This window comes from Cyprinodon tularosa, unplaced genomic scaffold (genome assembly GCF_016077235.1).
Source record: "Cyprinodon tularosa strain WSP-4 unplaced genomic scaffold, ASM1607723v1 ctg372, whole genome shotgun sequence".
Lineage (NCBI taxonomy): Eukaryota > Metazoa > Chordata > Actinopteri > Cyprinodontiformes > Cyprinodontidae > Cyprinodon > Cyprinodon tularosa.
The window spans coordinates 277,093-296,837 of record NW_024039088.1 but is presented as its reverse complement, the minus strand read 5'-3'; the positions used below and the strand labels follow the sequence as shown (position 1 = coordinate 296,837).

The window sequence follows — 19,745 nt, the reverse complement described above, 5'->3', positions numbered from 1 at the left end:
AGTCTCAGTGTTTTAGGATTTAAAACTATCCCACCTTGGGGGAGGGTCACCCAGATAATAGAGATAAGGTTCTGTAGCTTAGACAAAAGCAGCAGGAAATCAAAGCAAGAATCCACAACAGAACCAAGGCAAAGAGTGGACCTGAATAGGGCAGAGGTGAGCTAGGAGAGGACAGCAGTAGATCAGAGCAAAATACTGGGCAGAAACGGTAGATGAGTGGGGCCAGCTCTGGAGCTACAATAGGATGACAGTCCTTTAAAGGCTAAATTAAAACGTTTTTATTTTTTTATTTTTTTACGTTATCCTATGTCAACACATTTTAATCTTCCATCCATCCATCCATCGACCCTTTTTCTGTCATGCTTATCCAAGCGGGGTCGTGAGGGGTGCTGGTGCCTAGCTCCAGCTGTCTACGGGCGAGAGGCGGGGTACACTCTGGTATACCTGATATACCAGGTTGGCAGTCCCTCGCAGGGCATTTTTGTCTTCCATTGTGAATAAAAAAAGCTTAGTCTCCCCTTTACCCTACATCACAGACCTATCCAGGCCCTGATTAATTGTCACGCCGCATGCAATAGTTCAGATTTTCAACTAATAACTACAGTGACCATTGTTGTTCATCTTCTGCAGGTGTTCTGTCACTACTATGCAGTAATCGGCAAAATCATACCTGTCGCATTGCTTTGTATTGCCACACGTCTGAAGACAACTCTGCATAGTGATAACATTCAAATCAATCCCTCTGATCTCTGAAAATGCGTTTAGTGTTAACACACCATAACATGGTTATGTTCCAGGATGTCATTAATTGCATTCACCCTAACATTAGCTCTGCTAGCATCCTGTCCCTATCCAAGAAAAGCATTCCCTGGCTGTTAAGGACAAAGTTCAGTATTAGTTTTCTGCCACACACAATGATTTTTTTTTATGTGCTTGCAAAACATTTAGATTGTTATCTGACAGAACCTTCTATGTCTTTGCTGTGCCTCCACAACGGCAACATCAGCCAAGTCCTACATGGGCCAAATTTTAAAAAATCTCATAGTTTTAGTGTCATGTGCTCTATGAAACATTCAAAGCCTGGATTTTGGTTTTATAATCTCACCCAGGTTTAAACTTTTCATAAACTTAATCACTGACCTAGATGATGTGGCCTTCTATTTCAGTTATGTTGTTTCTTTACATATGTTCTTAGGCTATTGCGGAACTGTCTTTATACTAAGGTTAAAACATACACAGTTGGACACAGTTTACTGCTTTGGTGACTTCTAAGAGCAATTGGTAACGCTGGTATTTAGGAGTAGATGGGAACTGAATGTTTTCGGGAGGGACACAATACATTTTTAACTGAGCAATGTTAAAAAATAAGCTATATTTTTTCTTTCCCTTAACAGTTCTGTGCTACTTTGTGTTACTTTATCACATAGAATTTAAATAATTAGTTGAATGGCTTGTAGGTTCAAACAGTGAAAAAGGACAGGCAAACTTTTGCAAAGCACCGTATATTCATTTGACTTTTTTTCCAGATTTTTCCAATGTTTTCGATTTCTTTTCCTTTTTCATCAAATTACTTTATTTATATTGTTTGGCACACTGAACAAATAAAAAGAGAAATGCTTTACTTTCAAAAACATTTTTGGTAATACGCGATATGCTCCAAATTACTCAAATACTTTAATAAATAGCTGAATAGGTTTATTATAGTATTATGTCAAAGGTTATAGAATATGAATTCATGAGCATACTTTGCAAAATAAATCACACATTCTTTTCCTTGTTTACAAAAATTTTCACAAAATAAAAAGACGGAAAGAAGTATCACTGCTCTGTTTGCAATAGGTTTAAACTTTAAGTAGAATGTGACAGAAAATCATTAACAGTCACAGAAAAAAATAACTGTACAGCATTTGGCAATAGAAGGTGCAGGGCATCAAAGCAAGAACATGAAAGGTTGGCTTCTACTTGGTATATATACAATTCATTACATTTATGTAAAATTCTGGTGATATAGTTTTGCTTTTCTCTAAAAAGAATAAACTGCTCAAGGATATTCTTTTGTCATGATTGTTTGGAGAAACACTCATCAAAGGTGGCTTAGGGAAATTTGATCACAAAAACAAAGAAAGGACAGAGGCAGAGCAAGAGACAGAAGGGGGGAAACACTGAGAAACCCCCCCAAAAAAGAAACAAATGTGATGCAGTAAGACTGAGGTTAGAGAGAGACTTAAAAATACAAGTAAAATTGAAGGAATTGTCAACATGCAGATTATATTTTTCTTTCAGTTGTTTTTACTCATCAAGCTTTTCAGACTTCTCTCTACAGCTTCATCTAGCTCCTCCTCCAGCTCTTCCTTTTTGGACATTGCAAGTTTGGACTGATAATCACGCACAATCTGGTCTATGTAAGGAGCACTTTGTGTTCCGTGCAGCATGAGAGTCCATTCCTTTAAGACTCCCTGCTGAGGCTGCTCACCCCGAAATCCCACCTCCAGGATCCAGGTTCCACGGGGGTCTTCCCCCCAGGTGTGGGTGGTCATAAAGGGCCACTTGTCAAATCCAACTTTGGAGTCGTCATCACGGGGCCTTCGACTCAATAGTATGGACTTTGTGCCCATTGGTGAGGTCATGTTGATGTTGAGGTCCCCACGGCGGGTGGCATTGACAGTGACTACAGCCTGGACATGCTCCAGGTAGCGGACGAAATTGTCCTTCCGCTCACAGGCCTCAGTGGTAATGGCAAGCACCAGCTTATTGCCAGACTGAAATTTACTTAGAAGAAAAAACAGAACAAAATTGTTAAAATTGTATTTGATAAAGAGAAAGTAAAAGAAGACAAATCAAACAAGACAGACCATGGGCTAAATCCTTTTATTATACATAAATTTAATATTGGTCTCTTAAGGCACTCTTTTCCTTCTTGTTTTAAAAATCAGCAGTAAATCCAGTGCTTCAACTACTCTGTCCTTCCCAAACAAATGATCATCACATTTTTCTTTACATTTAGTTTTTTTAAAGATGTGTCAAACAAGATATGATTTTGTGCAGTAGGAGCCTCTAATGCATGTTAGAATTTACACTAACATTTAACAAAATCCATAAAAAATGGCTGGTATCTATGAAAAGAAACCTGTAGCAAAAGTCATGAAATATTTCAAGGGGCTAAATTCTAAGATATTGCCTGTAAAAAAAAGAAGAAATGTAATAAAGATTTGATTTGCAACACGTTTTCAGGAGGGTGTTTCATACATGTACTTTTTTAAGGGGACCTCCAATGTAATTCAAAATACACTATTATAACCCCCAAGGGGGAAAAAAATGCTGACATAGATCAAGTTTTCTTTATTTAGTATTATAGTTGTAGATAGCTGTAATTTGTCGACTATTGTTTATTGTCAGTGCATAAATAGAAGCATTTCTTCTTGTTGCTTTCATTAAATTAGACATACATGTTTTTGTTCGAATTAGCTAGATTATCTGTAGAATAATAAGTGAGAAGTTTTTAGTTGTTTTTTCAAATTCTTTAAAGTCTTACCTTTTTTTTCCCTTTATATTTGATATAATAGGTGTAACTGAGTCAGTCAACTTCACAGTTGCTTCTCATGTCAAGTCTGTTTATTTTGTTGTTGTTTTTGCTTTTTTAAATTAAGTTTAATGGTTTCATATTGGAGAACTGTATCTCTGCAATTAACCCACCCCCTTGGGGAACAGTGGGCTGCCATCATGCGGTGCCCAGGGAGCAATCATGGGTTAAGGGTCTTGCTCAGAGAGCAAGTGGGGCTATGCCCTAACCACTAGGCCGCCACTCCCCTAATGTTGTCATGGGAACACTGAGGTGGTAAAGTATTTCACATTTTCAAATCAGGGTAAAAGGGATATTTTAATTAATTTATGTATGTCTAAATAATCACCGTCCTACAAAGGACAACGTTAATCTGGCACTTAAGGAAGCACCTACCTTGACCACATCACCCCTACCCAGTAAACACTGCCCCCATTTTCTCTGATTTTGGCTGGGACAGAGCAGACTGTATTTTGCAGGATACTTATGTCCCTTAGTGTTTTTTTAAAGATACTGCATGTCTTCTATAAGTCTGTTCTGGAGGGTGATGTCTTCTACCATCATCTGTTGGTATCAGAGCAAATTACTTTAAGAAGCTTAGCAAGCCAATAAAGAAGTGCTGCGAACTCCTCTAGAGCATCTGCTTGATTGTATGAAGAATAATTGGATATCATAATATGGGATTTAATAATGCTGAGTATTTCTTGTCAAGGAAATTGTCAGGGGGGAAGATTCTCAGAGCTGCTATGCTGCATCGGAAGGCACATCCCTGGAGACTGTGGCTTTTTAATAAGTAGGTTAAAAACCCTAACTTCAATGTTGTTAAAGCTGTTCCGAGGCCTAGGGTCAAGAAGGCAGCCTAGGACAAAGAAGGACTTCCTCTGCTTATATCAATGAATTTGTTAACAATTAATCAAGCCTGTCAATATTTAAAGACAGGAGGTTGAGGCCAGAGGTTGATGATCGACTTTGTTGCTGTGTCTTCTACACTTCAGCTACAGGTTTTGGACATCCAGATAAAGAGAGGGGCGCCTCTCGATCACCAACTCAGTTGGATATGCTGAAAGAGGAAGAAGCCAGACAGACTTGCCAGACTTGGCAGGACCAAACAAATAATGAGGGTCATCTGGCAACTAATGGCGAAGCTCTCAGTCAGGGATGTGTTTAACTCCTACCTCCAGGAGAGCTTCTCTCAGATTCTGGGGGGGAGGCCATGGTCTCCACCTCTATTGTCAATGTGGCTGCCCAGGGTTTGGGAGAAAGATCTGCGGTGTGGCAAAGCCCAAACCAGGTGGTGATCACCCACAGTGGCCCTTTGGCAACTGTATAAGTGTAGCAGGAGTCTGGCTCATGTTGCCTCCATTGAATTGGAACTTTTCCCGGTGAATGTTGGGCCCAGACAGGGCTGTCCCTTGTCACTGGTCCTATTCATAATTTTTATGGAAAGAATTTCTAGGCACAGCCAAGAACCTGAAGGGGCTGGTTTGGGGACAAGTGGATTTCTTCTCTACCTTTTGCTGGTGGCATGGTTTTGCTGGCCCTCTCCTGCCAAGACCTAAAGCATACACTGGAGCAGTTTGCTCCTGCAAGCTGGAGGCCATGGTTCTCAACTGGAAAACAATGGCTTGCTCTCTTCAGGTCAGAGAAGAGTTCCTACCTCAGGTGAAGGAGTTCAAGTATCTTAAAATTCCTGTTCACAAGCAAGGGGAGAGTGAACAGGAGATTGATAGATGGATTGGTGCAGTTGCCACAATGCTGCAGATTCTGCAACAATCTGTTATGGTAAAGAAGAAACTGAGCCAGAGGGTAAATCTCTCAATTTACCGTTCGGTCTGCATTCTTACACTCACCATGAAAGTGTCTAGAAATCAAGTCAGATGAAAAACAGTTATGTAGAAAGCTATTTATTTATTTATTTATTTTTTCTCTATGTCTACAGTTCAATTTAATTGCAGCAGAGTGAGGTAAGAATCCTAACACATAGCAGATAACCGGAAAGGAATTCTGGTCTCAATCTGTGTCTGTGATGAAAGATACCGTATTTTCACGACCATAAGGCGCACCGTACTAAAAGGCGCACTCTCAGTTATGTGTCCCATTTCTGTATTTAACACACACATAAGGCGCACCGGACTATAGGGCGCGTTTTTTATATACCGGTACATGTCCTCTACTACCTTTAAATACCTCTACTGCGTATTTAAAAATACAGCGGGGGCAAAACTGAGTATGACTGTGCTTTATTCATGTATTTATTACAAAGTATTAATCAAACCTGGCAGCTGGCCGTGAGACAGACATATCGCAGATGACACAGCGCTGTGGTCACTCCTAAATTAACTTAAAATCCTGAAACCTGCCAACAGAATATGTTTGCTTTTATTACCGGTATCCTGGTGCCTGCAGTTTCAATTATTTAGATGAAAAACACCTGCCAGCAGCCGCGGTGAACGAAAGGATTTCTGCTGTCGGTGCACCGCTGGTATGTGGGGGTCTGAGCGCCTCCGACAGAAATAGCTAATCTGGATGAACCGACTGCAATTATTAAGTTTTCAGGTAGTCTTTCTCACTTAAAAACATATTAAAACTACTTTATTCCCACTGATCACAGCAAATATAGCTGCAAGATTAAGATTATTTAGATGAAAAAACACCTGCCAGCCACCGCGGTGAAGAGGAGGAGACGCGCCCAGAGTCTGCTGTTGAATTAAGTTTTCAGGTAGAAAAATAGAGCGGGAGCAAAACTGAGTATGATTGTGCTTTATTCATGTATTTATTACAAAGTATTAATCAAACCCATCAAAGTCATCATCCTCTGTTTCTGAATTAAACAGCTGCGCTAAATCAGACATGCCAGTTTCCCATTCTTCGCTGTCAGTCACTTTCCGTGCAGCGCAGCTCCTCAGAAATAATGCCGGCTTTTGCAAAAGCTTGAAGAACAGAGCCAGCAGACACGTTAGTCCATCTACAATCCATCCGCAAACTGTGGCGTAACTTGCCCGGCGCTGCCTTCAACTTATCCTGAAACTGTGGTCTCTGTCGGCCATCCATCGCTCCCACGCCGCTCGCAGCCTTTCTTTGAACGGGCGCTTCACACCGATGTTGGGCGGTTGAAGTTCCTTTGTCAGACCCCCCGGGATAACGGCGAGCACAGCGTTCATTGATTCACCTTTTTTTTCACATCGGCTGTGAGATGGGCACGCAGCGATGGTGATGGGTGGAAAAAAACACCTGTTCTCCTCACATAGGCTACACCTCCCTCAGCCACGCTTTCATCTCCTCTTTCATCAGAGCGCTGTGTCTGTCTAGCTGTCAGCTCCCAGATCAGCTTCTCTGATTGGTTGATGCGGCGCGTCCAGCAGCAAAGCTTAAAATTTTCCATCTGGAGCAGCAGCAGCGCGTTGGCGGTGCATCAGATGCTTAAACGATCCCGACGTGCTGCACCTGCGGCTCAAAACGCGCTGCGGGACCTTTTGCTGCACCTATACGCGCGTCAACCATTGACTTTGCATGTAAACTCGCTGCTTCTGCTGCACCTGCTGGGTCCGGTTCACACCGATGTTGAGCGGTTGAACAGCGAGCACAGGGTTAATTTGTTTCCCCATGTTTTTCACATCAGCTGTGTGATGGGCACGCATGGAGTTACAGATTAATGGTGATGAGTGGAAAAAAAAACACCTGGTCTCCTTACATTCAGCCACTCTTTCATCATCTCCTCAATGAGGTGGTCTCAAAAGTCGCAGTTACAACACACATAGGGCGCACCGCACCATAGGGCGCACCGCACATTTTGAGGGGAAAAAAAGACGTTTAAGTGCGCCTTATAGTCGTGAAAATACGGTACTCAGTATGCAAATGTTGGAAGCCCGTCTGAATGTTCAGCATTAGGACAAGGATCTACAGTATACTCAAAAAAAAAAAAAAAAAAAAGTGTTTCAATATAACTTTGGTAAAATATACTCTGGAGCCATTGTGGTGGCATACAAAATAAAAATTGGGATAATGATGTTTTGAAACGAATAATCATATGTGAGTTGATGTTTAAATGTAACACCAGTGTGGAGGTAAATCTGGTTCGAAAACTTAAAATTTCTTAAAAATCAAATTTTTTCGCAGTATTTTTTTGTGATGTTTATGTTTATGATGAATCATTTTCAAGAGTAAATACATAGCCAAAATGTGAAAATAAAGCTTTCTCTAAGGGCTAAACCTTTACAGATGAAAAACAACTATACCCCTCTGTGTAAAAGCTCACCTGGTAATAGCTGTAAGTTTTTCTCCATCTAAGTAAGTTGTAAACAGCCAGAGAGGCTATCAGATCACTGCTGAGAACTGTTTGTGAGCATGGCTACGTTAGTGTTTATTGCTCTTCTCTGATAATACCCAGTCATCAGAGGTGGGATTGTTATAATTACAGCTCAGCTACAATACAGGGAGCAGAAGCCCTGCAGTGCTGCTGTGGAAACAGGCAACTGATAAAAAATATGGCACTGCAAGTGATTCAGCTATTAATACAAAACTCAGAGGATCACACAAGAGATTCATGGTATTCTTTTCCAATAAACTGTAACATACAAAATAATTTTGATAGTTATTCAGTTTCACAATAAGACATAAAATACTGTATGAGTTCAAAAATGTTATGTGTAAAAGAAGAAACCCGTTTCACCATTATTAAAAGATTCAGCATGAAAAGCATACTGTTTTAATCTGCAGTTCCATCAGAGAGAGGGATGCAAATACACAGCATATCTTTACATTATGGTTGTTCCCTCACTGTGGGCAGTATACCGTAGTCACTAGACAGAAAAAAAACTATTCTGAGTAAGGAGAGTGTTCAGAAGGGAAATAAGAGGGAAAACAGGTAAAGACATGTAAGCCAGAGAAGAAGGGGAATTTGAGATTGAGAAAAGGTGGCAAAGGAAGATACAATTGATAGTTGACTGAAAGATGTATTAACTGTAAAAGAGAATAGGAGAAGCTTTATGAAGTAAACTGTTTTGTTGCTCAAATGTAAAAAAAAAAAAAAAAAAATTCTATGTAAAATTTACATAGAAATTACACTAATATTGAAATGACCAAGGATCTATTATTGGTACCCGTTTACCTAATTACACATATAAAGGTTAGAGACATATATACATTTCAGAAGGCAGTACTTATAATCTGCTCATTTCTTAATTTTTGTAGTTACACAACAACTAAACCTTGGCACATTTTCTAGTTGATTTGATATTTTCCTATAGAAAATTAGAATCCGCATGTTGGACATTAAAGCAAAGAAGGATCAACAAAAAAGCTTCTCTTTAGTTTGTGATCAACAGTACCTTTATATTTATATATATAGGTTATATATATAGGTATTATATATAGTATATAAAGATTATATATATATATATATATATATATATATATATATATATATATATATATATATATATATATATATATATAGAGAGAGAGAGAGAGAGAGAGAGAGAGAGAGAGAGTCTATGGAATCAGTTCACCCTGTTCCATCATGCATGCTTTATATACTTGCTTTATATACTTTCAGAGGTGGTTTCAAAATTATATTTAGATTTTCTTATAAACAAATAAATTTTTCTAATATTATTTTCAATACTTTCTTTAAGTAATGAAAATGTTTTTAACAAATTCCTATTTTAAAACAAAACAAATTTGTGCATAGGGATTCCGGGTCAGTTTGATAGTTTTAAAGAGGCTTAAGTGGAAACAATGGACTTTCATCCATGACAATATTTCAAAGAAACTGTATTCAGATTCTAAGATAATGTGGACATTATGGTGGAATGATCACAGAGCTGGGTACCATTAGTCAAACATCAATACGGGAATGTTGTCAAATTAGATTATGTGGCATATTGAGGTAATATATATGGTACATTTATTGTGAAAAGGTCTCATTAACTAGCCTCGTGGTAAGGTCATGCTCTGCAGGAATGTGAGCACACCAGATGTTTATTGACTGATCAGTGAGGTATGATTCAGACCAAGTGTGTTTCTCTTGCCCAATCCACTGAATATGGACAAATTGGAAGAATAACTACTTAGGAGCTGACTGTCCTTCTGACTTTATTCAAGGCTCTTGAGAGTTATTCTGTGACCAGTTGAAGACCAGCAGAGGAAGGAAAGGTTTCAGGGTCAGTGGTGTTGGCTGAGCACATTTGAGTGTGGTAAGAAATGAACCCTGATGCCAGTTGAGATGTTTCCTAAACGTTTAACAAGGTTGGTCTAAAACAAAGCAAATAAATAATTTCTAAATTATGTTGTTTATCAGACACCAAAAATAGACTGAGCGGCAAATCTGAATATTACAGGGTTATTGAGTGGATACTCTGATTGCAGATGCTTTATTAAATTAGGTCGTACTGGGATTACCCAGTAATTAGATGAGAGAGTCTGTCCTACAGTCTGCAGGGTTTTCCTTTTTAAAATCTTAGAAGTCTAGTTAAAAATCTACAATATGCTGAGTGCAAGTTTCTTTCTTTCTTTCTTTCTTTCTTTCTTTCTTTCTTTCTTTCTTTCTTTCTTTCTTTCTTTCTTGCTTTCTTTAAGCATTCATCTGCATATATTTTTTTAAGAGTAACTTACTGGGCGTCCTGGATGGATCCAGCTATACAGTGGAAACGCTCTGGGACCGTTTTCCATTCCTTGGCCATTTTCACCATGCTCCCAGCATCCAACACACCGTATCCAAAAAGGTGGTTGAACTCCAGACCAACGCCATTCCTTCTCCACTGGTGGACTTCATCATGTAGTTGGTTTCGCTTTGAGGTAAGGACTGACAGGTGCTGCATGTCTCTCCATGTCAGGTTAGGGCTAAGATGAAAAGACAAAAGAATATTTAGAACAGGGGAAATTCCTCAAGGAAAAACATTTAAAATGGAATAGCTAAATGCTTTCTATATCTGTCTTGGTGTTTTGGGTGCAAATGGTTGTCTGTCTGGGTCTCTATAATTCTGTCTGTTTTAACTGACAGCTTTACTCTTCCAGACTCATGTTGTTCCACGGGTCAAGTGTGTTTGGGCAGTAAAAAGGCTTGTGGGCTATTTGCAGCCGGACAGGGTGGGCATCCGGTCTTCAGACAGCAACATCATTATTGTGTGTGCTGAGCAAACAGTGTGTCTTTAAACAGCTCCATTAGCTGGTGTTGGTTAATGGCTAGAGAATTTTGTCAGCCTTTAATGTGAGAAGCGAAGCCCTGTGAGAGAAGAAAAAAAGACTGGGTCTCCCTAAAGATTTGAGAAGCTGTGACTCCCAAGATAATAGATTGGTTGTCAAACAAAGATTCTCTATTGTCCTTACTTTTGATATCCCTGTTAGCTCTTAGATAAAAGCTTTTTCACCATTTGTGTATTATGATGAATCCCTTTTGTACATTACATAATGAAACATAGCCGGCCTTCTCAAACCATGAAAGAAGTAGTTTAATGAATATAATACAGGTAGGGCAATGTTTTTGTTCATTCTTTAAACCCTCTAAAATGATCTTTGAACTGATCTAATGATGGTAAGTGTTCTTGAGTCTCTACACTGTCACATAAGGTTTTCTTTTGATGCTCTCGTGTGATAAACAAGCAATTCTGTAAAAAAGTGATTAGAAAAAATGTGAAAAAGAAATGACTTGCACCAATAGAGTTTGGTCGGTACAAAAATCAAATATCAAAAGTTGAGAATTATGCCTGATGAAAAGTGAAAATCTTACACTTAAACTGCCTGACAGCTAAAGGTTTTTCAAATTAAAAAAAGACTACAGGCACACAGATGGTGCCTTCTGGCTGCCACCCTCCTAAGATAAGCATCATTCAATGAGCCAACTTAATGGTCTTTGATTGACACAGTCCATGTAAATCAACATTCACAGCTATGAAACGTAAGTGAAAAGAGCCTGTTGAGCACATACTTAGCTTCAAGAGCCAGTGCAAAGACGCCTGCTGCCTCTGGTGCTGCTGCGGATGTTCCAGAGTGACGCAGTGTGCAGTTTCCATACAGATCTGTAGTAGCCTGAAATAAAAAAAAAGAAAAAAAGAAAAGCTGTTTTAGAAATGTCATTAACGTAGTGATTTGTAGTGAATTGAGCTGTTAGCCAAAGACTCCTCAAATCCTTACATCATAAGAAAGACACAAAAGGAAAATCAAAATTAAAGAACAAAACCATAAGTCATGTTTGCAGTTTACCAAAAACCATGTGGAAGAAACAGCAAGCATGTGGAACGTTGTGCTTTTGTGGGATTTGAAATAAATATAATACTTTGACCTCCATTTACTATTCTATTTGTGGATTTAAAAAAATAATAATAATAAATGACAATGCACATCAACCGTTTCCCCAAATTGAAACATCGCATTAGCAGTATGTTGCTGTTTGGCACATTATCTACAGCACAAAGTTGAATGGAAGACAATGACATATGGAGACTTGAGGTCAAGCGCCTGCCTTTGTCTCAGACTTTCCAGAGGAGTTGTGGCCAACCACTTCAGCATCAAGAGCTGGAATACAGTAAAACCCAGCAGCACTGCATGGGGCGGCTAAACAAAATAGCTACAACTGGTTATAACTCCAATGTCTTCTGAAATTGATGTTTACATACGTTGTCCTAACATGCAGAAATAACTGATGTGATCAAACTTTTTGGTTCAACTGTACTCTTCTTTTGGATCTATTTAAGTAACTGCAAAGATGCCTATACCGCAGACAAGTTTAAAGCACCTGAGGTAAATAAAGATGGCGACAACAGGCAGGGATGGACTGGGATTACAAAAGAGCCATGGAATTTGACTCAGCATGCCAAAATAATTTATTCACAGGAAGTTTTTTTTTCAACAGGCATATTGACTAGATGCACAAATAAAAAAGTAGCCTAACCATACTTGAGTATTCACAAAGAAATGAAGTTTTCATCACACTGCTGCACCCTGGCTGAACCAAAACAAAACAGGTATTGAAATACAAGATATAGTATACAATGAGTCATGATGATTCACTTAACTGTATATTCTCTTCACAGTTTGTTTCCCTTTTTCTGTATTTCAATATCTTTGTGTTTAAGCGTTCTATGCTGTCAGGTAAACAACTTTAGAATGTGAATCTCTTGGGGGCTTACAGTAATAAAAGTGGATATAACTGGTGTGAATATAATCCTCTGTCCCTGGTCACAGCTTTACCCAAGTAAATAGAATGGAATGGTAATGGAATGATGGAATGGATTAAAACAAATGCTTTTATCTATCCAAATTATTAAAACACTATATCATCGTAAACAATAATTAACCTACTGCTCAAATAATAATAAAACCAAAATAACCAATACAAATAAGACTCCAGTATTCAAAGACTTTAGAGTTTGGAGGTCATATTAGAAAACAGAAATTATACTACTGGGGGGGGGGGTTATATTACTGCATATAGCATTCATCAGTAGCAGTGCCCTATTTAACCTCTTAAAACCCACCGGGTCGCTGGTGACCCAGGTGGACCTTAGGGGGGGTAATAATTCAGAATGCATAAAATTCCACCGCTAAAATTTTTACCAGCAGGTGGAGCCATTGCGTGCAGCTCAAAGCTGACACCAAAAGTTCCTAACCCCACAGCTCTGGAACTGTTATAGCTAGAGGTCTGAAATTTTCTGCATTTGTGTGACATGATGTAGAACAAATGTAATACAATGAAACCTGCCTTTTCTCAAGAATGTCTTTATTACTGCTGTTCAAAAAAGACCTATCATTTACAAGAATAGAAAAAAAAATACTTGTCATGCTTTATCTGGTGCAGGTTGGTCTGTGCTCTAGTCACCCAATTTTAAATTATATATAAACTAGAGGTTGTTAGCTTTCAAATAATGTATTGCACATGTAATTTGGGCTTACAGTTCCTAAGTTATTTGCTTTTCCATTTGGGTATGCAAAATAGGCGAGGATTACCCAAAATGAGGTGGATGTTAAGAAGTTAAGGCCTATGACTGCACTTCTGAGTCTTTTGGCTATTTCACTGCCATGTACCCTCTTTGCTTATACAGAATTAATTGTCTTCTCTGAACCCAATTGTAATTTTTGTCAGACTGTTTGTTGGAGAGAGTAGCCTTTTGTTTAAACTCAGTTTTCTCCTCCTCTATTACCTACTGATGGTGATCAGAGGGCCCAGTGGCACCTGTGTACTGCAACCTCGTCTTAGCTTGCCCCCATTGATGTGTGAGTGTGTGCGTGAATGACTGAATGTAGTGTAAAGCACAGGCCAATGTCTAATAGAGAGCTTCAGTCATTTGCTTTATTTAATCTAGGTTAGAAAGCTGTAGTCCCACTTTGACAAGCATCATCTATCTGTGTTTTCACCAGGTTTTGTTACAAAAACTTAAGGCGGATATGCACTGCCTTTCTTACTCACAGCAGGGCTTTTAGTGTTGACCCCACAAAAGTTTAAAAATTAGGAGCAAGGGCAGGGTGTCCTAATACTTTAAAACATGACCCTGCTCCAAGACAGATCAAACAAATAATCAGATTACCAGGACTCTGGAGAACATTTATACTGAGGATGCAATTCAGCTCTTCGATTCAGGTGTTCTGGACCAAAGACATCTTCAAGATAAAGGCCCTGAGTTCTGGAGTTGCCCATCCCAGAGTTAGAGCCTCCAATTTGCGTATTCAGACTTAGCCTCTGTTATTGTCACTGCTGCTACTCTTGGGCTCCTCTTCTCCTTCTTTTTTCAACAATTTTTCAAGTCAAACCTGCATTTTTGCTATCTAGAAGACAGGAGTATAAACCTGTAGATTAACAGGGGGAAACAATTGGTGATGACTGAATGGTGGCCGCTGGCTGCTTTGCAGGGGCATTCTGTAAATGTCCAGATCATAAGTATCCCAGTATGCTGGAAATTTTAATAAAAACCTTGTCATGTTAATGTTAAAATCACCAATGTTATCCCGATGTCCTGTCATGTTCTGACACCATAAAGCCAAGGTCATCTTATTATGATGATAGTAATGTCAAAAGCCAGGCAGCTACTGGTCCATTTACGGATATCACCCATCTGTGAACATCAATTGTCTCTGTACACTAAATAGAAACAACAACACAAAATATGTTAATTTGTAGGAAATAATTAAACTATGTAATTCTTCTTTTACTTCCCTTTTATGTTGTCCTTAAACACTAACAAAACAAAAAATGTAAGTGTGTATTTTTAGCAGGGCAAAATAATAACAAAAAAAAAATTGAAGAGGATTCAATACTTTTGCAAGGCGTTTTTGAGGCGTTTTTCCCCCTCTTTTATCCCGACCAGAGTGAAAGTGTAATCTTTATCTGCTGATTAGAAATCAGACAATTTTTTTGATTGGCTGCTAAACTGTCTAAGAGAGATGAGTGCAAATTTACTAAAATGCACAATTCAAATGAATGTTTATTTACTAAACATGGTACTTAATAAGAAATGATAACAGATTAGGGCCAATTACAAGACAAAGAAACCCTTGGGAAGCCCATGCTTTGTCAATACCCAAAGGTTATTTGCATAATTATTCAAACAGTGCAATCTCTGAAAACAGGCGAGCAAGATAATTTGGTGTAGAGTGCTGATGCATTGACATGGATGTAATGTTTTTAGAACCTTTTAAGAAAGGATCAAGGTCAGATATTTAGTTCTAATACTGTACTTTAATACTATTGCTTAATTAAAATGATTTCCTCCAAAACTGTAAACAGAGCTTACTGACTAAAACATTTATAACGATGTTGGTGAGACATTGTGAAAGACCTGAATTTATTGAAGTCACAATCTTTTCCTGATCATTTCTAAATTACTAAAAGAAATTTTTTCTTTAGTGCCTAAGCATAACAAACACTGCAAAATGGGTAAAGAATTTCAAAGAGCACCCTACAAAGGACAATTAGGAATTGCCCAATAAGTGACATTTTGACAAACTGTTATGTTTTCTTTTTTTGTTTTTCTTCACATACAAAAAGGCATTTTGATAAAAAAAAAAAAAAGTATCCAAAAAAAGAGAACAGAGACAACACTACAATGGACGTCAAAGCATTATTTGCAGACAGATTTATCATGCCAGCCTTATTCTGAGCATCAAAACAAAAAATAGAAATCTGAATGTCAGGCTGATTACTTGGAAAGAGCTATGCCTCCATCTAAGCCTCTATTATATTTTCCAGCCATTTTGCAATTTCCTGGTTTCATTCAATCTCCTGAAGGGTCTAGGATACACATATGCTGTGCAGAGAATGAGCATATAACTGCTTTGTGTATGAATGGAAGAATGTTGTTTTATAGAATAAGAAAATATCTGTAGAGATCAACATAAGAACAAATGCAGAGAAATCCAACCTAATGATCTTTAAATGTCAGAAGTATTATAATAATTTTATTTTAATAATCTGAATCGTTCATCATTACTCTTGAGAATTGCACACAGTTAAATGTGAGTATACTTACAACTCCAGCCTCTGGGTTCCGTTTTCGTCCATTGCTGAATGTAGATGCCAGAGTGGAGGAACAACTTTCGTCATACAGAGCAGTGCGGCCATCGTTGATCGCAGAGTTGATCGAGATGGTCCACATGCTGGAGGCATAACCGTCACAGTTGCAGTCGTCATAGCTGCCGCCATCCCCTGATGCCCACACGTAGATACTGCCTTTTCCTCCACGCCCCTGAAACAAAATAACCAAGTGAAGCAAAAACACTTCAGGATTCCTGCTTATTTCTCATAATGTTCTCTGTTAAAGTGATAATTACCAATAGGGGAATTGAATCGGACTTTAATTATAGTACCAGTATCTGTCTGTCAAAAAGTGTTTTCCTGAAACTGATCTCCTTGGTGCATGTTTTGAATAACTCATGCACTAAAAGCAAATCAGACCGCTCTTGCCTGCAGGTGGTGGATTGGTAATTGTTCTTGGAAAAATTGCCTGCCTCCTCTTTGGTCCTACATTGTGGAAGAAACAACCAAATCAAACAGCTACCTAATGAGATTTCTCACAAAAACAGTCACTCCTTACTTCTCAAACTAAGGTAATAAGACACGAAAAACAATATTATATGTGATTCATGCCTTAAACCTTCACCCAGAGAACCCAGACCCAATTTCATGAAAATCATGGGAGTTTTAAGTTATATCATACATACACATTTATGAAGTCTTTTTTTAAATAGCACCACCTACTGGCACAGATCTTACATGTTACATGTATGAGACGTTGGGCTTGAACCGTAAATGTATTCCGTAGTTGGAAAATAATTACTCGACCGTCTTTTGTTCATGAACAATATACTTGCCTTTTATCTGCAACTCCTTTGCAAGTTTGATGACCAGCGCATAGTTGTGTTTAACAACTAGTCCTTCAAAATAAACAGTTTCTAGTATTCAAGGTACTTTTGAGAACATTATTATAGTACACCAAATATGAGGCATATGATCTAAATTAAAAACAACATCAACACATTAAAAGTGTGCAAAAATAGAACAGAAATTATTATTTCAACTCAATACTATATTGGAACTTCTGTTGTAAAGGCTGTATTCTTAAACCTGATGGTAACACCTAACTTACAAGTTGCACTTTTTTGTGACTTAATCAGTGTGATCACCTGAAATCTTTAAGTTTGATAAAAAAAAAAAACAGTAGAAAGGTTTAATAAGTAAACGTTTTTCCCCCCAATATTGCATACTCTATATATTAAATGATTTAATGTGATTTAGTTTTGTATTTTTATAAACTAAATTTGCATGGATTTACAACTTGCCAAGATAAGACAAGCATAGTATCCCTTGTAGGAAGAAACAGACAAAAAACAGTAAAATGTCAGCTGTTTTAATGTCAAAATATCCTAAAACAGGAAGCAAAAAACTGTAGCTCCAGGAATACAATATTGTTGTTTTTTTTCTCTTTGCTGCACCTGTGACTACAAAAGGGCTGATGGTTTCCTAAGAAGATAGACTAATAAGAGGAGGATGGGTGGCATGTTCTTATTTTCCCCAGCTTATATCCTCTTGCTAATAAAAAAAAGAGAGGTTTGAGCATCACTTTTGTGCTTCAGGCCTTCGCCTCTCAGTTTTCTGTTCCAATTGTGATTAATCACTTTAATTTTTGCTCAGGAAAATGTTATCCATTTCCATTAAAGCCACTTCTTCTTGCAGTGATTCTAAAACATAATATACTTCTTCATTTTACACTTCCTAGTCTACACATGGCATATCACACAGAAACTTCTGCAACTGAGTATTAGAGTCTTTTGTAAGCAGCAGCAAATTGCAGAGTGCCTAGCTGGTAAGTGTGGTTTGCTTCATCGACTATTACACAGCGTTGCTTTGGTTCAGCGACTGTGTCTGAGATGGAGATGTTTCAGACTAGCTTGAACCTGCTTGCACATGGCACACGGAAATTTATCGATCTAATAACTGGCAGTGTGACTGTTAGCATTATGACTGGTGTGTGGTCTAGCATTTATTCCAGTGTAAGGACATTTAATCAAGCAGGTAGTACAATCAGAGAACCTACTAGTCCCCAAATAAAGAAGTGCTGTTTTTAAGGTACAGTAGGTGTCAGCTAAAGGACTAAGGTGGGAATTGAGTTTAGATCAGGTTAAGGGGTTAGTTAAGTGCTGCTAATAGCTGGTCTAGGATTAGCGTCAGGGTTACACTATGGATATACGGAAAATAATGGAAGGCAATACAAAGCCCTTTTAAAGATACAGAAACCTAATATGTTTGTCTGAGTATTACTATATATGTTACAGTTTATGTACAGCTCATATTTTAAATGTTTTTAGTAGTACACTGTAATATGTATTTCTAAAAGATCACCTTATTATGACTATCTTAAAACTGAAATAATTAAAACAAGTAACAAAAAAAAATCTAGTTGATTTCCTTATGGTAATTTTTCATCTTTCTAAAGATTTATTTACTCTCTTGGCTTAAAAAGGGAACAGATTACATATAAGAACTAGGTTTAGAAAACATGTTGGAGCTATAACTCAACATTTATAGACCACAAATATTTTATAAAAGAACCACGGATCAAAATATTGTATTTTCCAACAAGGACCAGAGTTGAATATTTAATCTATCCCAGTGTTTCCCAACCTTTTTTGACTTGTGTACCCCTTTGGGCATTGTGTTTTACCAAGAGTACCCCTTTCAGTCAAAAGTATTGATGATTATCCAAAACTGAAACATACAATAGCTAATAATAAAATAAAGACTATTTTACTTAATCTTTTAATTTGAGCATTTAATTCTTATAATTGTATGCTTTCTATCTCAAATAAGAAAACATCGTAAATATGTTGCCTGGAAGTTAGTAAGGAAAAAATAAAATCATATTATAATACTGTATTTATAAAACTGGAACAAAAATCATAGTCAGACTGACTTAATTAGTTTTACTTTGTTTTCATCAAGACATCGGAGCTGCACTGATGAGCTCCGATAGCTCAGTGTGAAAACCAGCAGATACCAGGCTGTTCTTTACATCCTGTCTCTTCCTCTGATTGGTTTTAAAGCGTGTCAGAGCTGAAGGTGAACTCAAACATATAAGACTTTACTTTTTGGTTTATACATGCTTGTATAATTTTTAAATTAGGCCCTTGCAAAGCAAAACAGATTCCAGCCCTATTTTATTTTACTACCTAAGAAAAAAAAATATTTTCATGTACCCCTTGCAATGCACTCTCGACCCCCTAGGGGTACGAGTACCCCCAGTTGGGAAACACTGTTATATCCTACTGCTGTTTTCCAAGCAGGGCATTCAGCTGTATCAAGACAGGCAGATACATACCTTATCTATCTGGTTTCAGTCTTTTGGCTGTCTGTGTATTTTTACAACTGTCTACGTTGGTCTTTTTACAAAACATTTCATGTGACGGGAGCGGAGCGGAAGAATTATGGTGGAGCGCAGAGCGGTTTTAAATTGAAAGGCCGGAGCGAGGATTTCGCTCTGCTCCAGTTCACTCCAATGAGCTCCCAACGTCAATTAAAAATGTTTGATTATAAAATTTGTAAAATAACATTTATTTTATTTAAGTGTGTTAAAAAGTAGGATAAAATATCATAAAAACATACACTAACTATACTTAACAATGCAGACTGGGTTTACCTAAAGTGATTGTTGTGTTAAGAGCCTATTTTGAAAATGGATCGCCTACATGCCTTATACGCTAT

At 37.9% G+C, this 19,745-nt stretch overlaps 1 protein-coding gene across 1 annotated transcript in view; it reads right to left on the bottom strand.

The window, feature by feature from the left end:
• Nucleotides 1-1,661: 1,661 nt before the first annotated feature.
• The window catches only part of pcsk2 (proprotein convertase subtilisin/kexin type 2), a 36,933-nt gene continuing 18,849 nt past the window's right edge, over nt 1,662-19,745 (bottom strand). The window contains exons 9-12 of the mRNA XM_038296590.1: nt 16,018-16,233; nt 11,484-11,584; nt 10,172-10,399; nt 1,662-2,769 (exon numbers count right to left, since the gene is read on the bottom strand). Coding sequence (XP_038152518.1) covers nt 2,280-2,769; nt 10,172-10,399; nt 11,484-11,584; nt 16,018-16,233 — 1,035 coding nt within the window. The 3' untranslated portion in view covers nt 1,662-2,279. The remainder of the gene's footprint in view (nt 2,770-10,171; nt 10,400-11,483; nt 11,585-16,017; nt 16,234-19,745) is intronic.